The 5000-nt window shown below is 24.8% G+C and overlaps 1 protein-coding gene across 1 annotated transcript in view; it reads left to right on the forward strand.

Annotated features, from left to right (window-relative positions):
• Nucleotides 1-240: 240 nt before the first annotated feature.
• The window catches only part of PRSY57_1248100 (hypothetical protein), a gene marked incomplete at both ends in the record, with an annotated part of 5964 nt that continues 1204 nt past the window's right edge, over nucleotides 241-5000 (forward strand). The window contains one exon of the mRNA XM_012908892.2: nucleotides 241-5000. This exon is cut by the window's right edge and continues 1204 nt beyond it. Within this exon, the coding sequence (XP_012764346.2) occupies nucleotides 241-5000 (4760 nt within the window).

Consider the following 5000-nt stretch of genomic DNA (forward strand, 5'->3'; position numbering starts at 1 on the left):
AAGCCAAACGATTTAAAATAATATATATATATATATATATATATATATATATTTATTTATTTATTTGTGTAATATGTGAATATATTGTTGAAAAAATAAAAAAAATAGAATAAAATAAAATTGTAAGGATATACCATATATTAAGTGTTACATATATATATATATATATATATATATATTTATATATATAATATTGTTTGATTTATTTTATTTATATTTTTTTATTTTGAAAACTACAATATGAACGTTTGTAAAATGAAAGTTCAACAGAAAAAAAATTTGAAAGATTGTAATTTAAAAAGTAAGAATACCATATTAACAAGTTTTGAAAAAAAAAAAAATGAGAAAGATGAGAATAATTTATTAAAATTTGCAAAATTAATTGATAATAAAAATAAAGTTGTTAATAGCAAGTTTTTAAAAAATGATAATTACAAATGTAATGAAAGGAAAGAAAGTTTAACAAGATGTAGTACAAACGAATCATTAAAATTAAAGAATATGAAAACATTAACAAAAGATTTTGATTATAATAATAATAATGATGATTATAATAATAATAATGATGATTATAATAATAATAATGATGATTATAATAATAATAATATTAATAATAATAATAATAATAATAATAATAATAATGGTCATAGCAAATTGGTTTTTAAAAAAAAAAGTAAAGATATCGAATCAACTGTAATAGAAGAGGATGAGAAAAAAAGTGAGAAAAAAACCAATGATTTGATAAATAACAAAAATGAGTTTAAAGTAAACAATAAGTTAATATTAAAAAGTAAAGAATTCAAAAGTAATAATAATAATAATAATAATAATAATAACAATAATAATATTTGTAAATTAAAGAATGTCGATGATAAAAATAAGAAACAACAAATGGATACCTATTCTCCTAAAGAGAACGAGGAAGATAACTCAAACAATATGAAGAAAAATTCGTGTTTAAAAAATATAAAAAAGAATCAAATTAACGAAAAGGAAATTATACCGAATACTGTAGAAGAAAACCATGATACCCATAGTAAAGGGGATAAGGAACATAATGGAGTATCTACTAAAAATGTAAAGAGAATGAATACAATGTCAAAAGAAATAAATCATAAAAATAATAATATTTTAAAGAAGAACCTTTCAAAAAGTAATAGCTTGGAGCTAAAGAAAGGTAAAAAAGGGGATAAATTGAAAGATAAATTAATTAATAATTTGAGCGGGAAAAAAGGTATGAATAAAGAGAAAGAAGTGGTCCAATCGAGTAGTGCTAAAAGAAGCAGTAGTAGATATTCAATTGATTATGGAAGAAGAGACAGTTCAAGGAGAGGTTCAGCCAAGCAAGAGAAGGGTAAAGAAAGAAGAGCAAGTAAAAATGTTTCTAAGAAGGTTTCTAAATCGAAATATACAAGAAAGAAATCGAAGAGGATTAAAGAGGAATCTGACGAATCAGATGATGATGATGATGAGGAGGAGGAAGATGATGATGATGATGAAGAGGAGGAAGAAGAGGAAGAAGAAGAGGAAGAAGAAGAAGAGGAGGAAGAAGAAGAGGAGGAAGAAGAAGAGGAAGAAGAGGAGGAAGAAGAAGAGGAAGAAGAAGAAGAGGAAGAAGATAATGAAAATAATAACAGCGATAATAATGACGAAAGCGATGAGGTGTACACAAATAGAAGTAGAAGAAGTACAAGGTGTAGCATAGTTAAAAGGAAAAGTAGCCTATGTATAGGAAAAAAGAACAGTAAAATAATAAAAAAGAGTACAAGTAAAACAAAAAATAATAAGAAAAAAAAGGGAAGTGTTATTAAATTAGAGAAGAAAAAAGAAAAGTTGAGCAAAAAAGGAATATTAAAGAAAAAGAATAAAAAGACGAAAGGTAAATTAAGAAAGAATTCGAAAGTATATCATAGAAAAAAAAATATAAAAAATGAAAAAGTTGGTATTGATGAAGAAGATATTGAAGAAGAAATTGAAGAAGAGGAAGAGCCATCCTATTTTGATGAATATAATCTTTCTATTGAAGAAAGGAAAAAAGATTTAGAAGAGAAAGAGAAGAAAAAAGAAATAAAAGAAAAATATATAAAACAGATAAAATTACCTAAATATGCAGATGATGAATCAATTATATTTATAAACAATCCTAATTATGTGATGGTTTTATTATTTTTAACTGTATATAAAGATGTATTAAAAATGAATTGGAATTTTAAAGATATTGAAGATATGTTTCAGAATAAAGAAACTACTGAATTTGGTCGGAATTTTATATTAAAGTTATTTTTCTTTTTAGGAAGATATTTTAATTCAAAATCTATATTTATGTATAAATATATATCTAGAATATTTGAAGATAAAGAAGAGAGTTTATCACGTGTTGTAAATTTCCATGAGCTATTTCCTGTTCTTGAAACGAAGAAGGAAATAAAGAATAGTGGCGTGGGTTCAAAAAGGAAGAAAGATAAGAGGGGCAAAAAAATGAAAATACATCAAAAGGAAGATGAGTTGTTATATGATGAGGAGGTTATAGGGAACGAGGATGTTAACATATTTGAGGAGGAGGAGGAGGAGGAGGAAGAGGAAGATGACGATGAGGAAGATAATGAACATTCTAATGATGATGAAGATGAGGAAGAGGAAGATAATGAGCATTATAATGATGATGAAGAAAAAGAAAATGTAAATTATAAGGATGAGGAAGAAAAAAAAAGTGATATGAATAATGACAGTACGAAAAATACTGTTATAAAGGAAGAAAAGGATGGATTACATATATCCGAAAGTAATCATAATTTAGTTAATATTGTTAATGATAGTATGAAGAGAGAAGAAAGTTGTAAAAATGGTCACATTGTTGATAATGAAAGAAGTGCAGATTTTAAAATAAATGATGATAAAAATAATGAAGATAATAATGATGATGGTGATAAAATTGTGGATAGTAAAAATAATATAGAGAATAAATTAGATAAGAGTGTTGATGGAATGAAAGATATAAATAGCACAGAAGGTATTATAAAAAATGAGAATGTAGATGATGAGAAAGGGTTAACTAATAAATTATTTTTAGAATGGGATGATTTGTCAGTTATTTCTAAATTAAGAATTATTCGTATGTTATTAAATTTAGTTTTATGTGAAAGTAATAATTTAAAGAAGATGTTAGGTGATGAGAAATTAAATTATAATAATGGATATTTAGGAAAGATAAATAATGAGAAGTATTGGTTTATTTTTAATGATACGATTAATATAGAATATAAATTATATTTAGAAAGAGAAGAAGAAGGTTCTTTTATTTTTATATGTGATGATGATGATATGTTATATACAATAGGTTATAATTTTTTAAGAAATAGTGATACTAAATTTATGGGTGAGGCATTGATTGAAAGATATAATAAGGTATGTAGAGAAAGAAGAAATAGAAGTCGAATGTTGAAACAGCAGAAGAAATTATTATGTTCTGATATAAATTTGAATGATCCATTATTAGGAACAAAGAAGAGGCAACCTAAACAGGTTGAATATTTTAATTTTAATAATAATGAAAAGATAAGAAGGAAGAAAAGTGACATTAATAATAATAATAATAATAATAATCCTTATTCAGTACCACTTACTAAATCTTATCAGAAGAATGACAGATCGTTTAGATTAGCTGCAAGAAATGCTCAAAAAGGAAGTGTGGATGATTTAGAAGCGTGGAAATTGAATGAGGGTTTATTGGGTATAGAAAATGAGGGAGGAATATCTGGAAATTATAATATAGAAAATGATGGTAATAATATGGTAGAAACGAATAATATAAATGATAACAACAATGATAATAATAAGAAGAACAATAATAATAATAATAATAATGTTGTGGTGAAGGCAGATGGGAATAATGTATATGGACCTAATAATAACAATGTGATCGGATCAGATGGAAACATGAACAACGGAAATAATACTACTACTACGAATAATAATAATAATAATAATAATAATAATTTGGGAACTGTTAAGATTCCATTAAAAAGAGGAAGGAAAAAAAAATCAGAAAAAAAGAAGAGAGGTAGGAAAAAGAAAATTCTATCAGTAGATGGTATAGGAGATGTAGGAAATAATTTAAGCTCCTTAAATGTTGATGAAAATAGGAGAAAAAGTATGCCGAATATTGGTAGAGGTAGGAGAGGTACATATACAAAAAGAAATACAAAACCATCCGTTTCTATAAAATATGGAACAAGAAGTAATTCAATAAATAAATATGAAAATGATGTTATGTCGTTTAATGAGTATTCATTAAATCCTGGATTAAGCATGGATGATTTTTATAAAAACATGGTTATGGATGCAAAATTTTTTCATGGAAATATGAGTATGAATAATTATATGAATGGTGGTTTTAATATGCCAAATAATAATAATTCAATGATGAATATGAGGAATGGTAGTAAGATGGGTAATATAAATAATTTAGGTGGTTATAATTTCCCTTATATGTGTACACCACCACCACCTATGTATAATCAATATTATATGTATAATGGGAATAATATGTATTTACCAAATGGTGGAGCTATTAATAATATGAATATGAGTAATACAAATAATAGTGCATCTGTTGGTATTGGTGGGAATGTTGTGTCTAACCAAAACACGGTAAAAGATGTTAAGGCTGAAAATATGAATATGGCAAAAAATAGTATAATGGAAAATAGAAATTCAATTTCAGTGAATAGTATGAATAATATAAATATGAATAACATGCCTCATAAGAATAGTTTCTTGGGTAATGATGGCATTAATAATATGAACAGTATGATGAATAATAATAATAATAATAATGTGAGTAATAATAATAATAATAATAATAATAACAATAATGTAAATTTTATGGATAATATGGGAAATAATAATAATAGTAACAATAATAGTAACAATAGTAACAATCCTATGAATAAGTACAACAATTATATGATGAATAGGAACGCACTAAATAATATGGGAGG

This window comes from Plasmodium reichenowi, chromosome 12 (genome assembly GCF_001601855.1).
Source record: "Plasmodium reichenowi strain SY57 chromosome 12, whole genome shotgun sequence".
Lineage (NCBI taxonomy): Eukaryota > Apicomplexa > Aconoidasida > Haemosporida > Plasmodiidae > Plasmodium > Plasmodium reichenowi.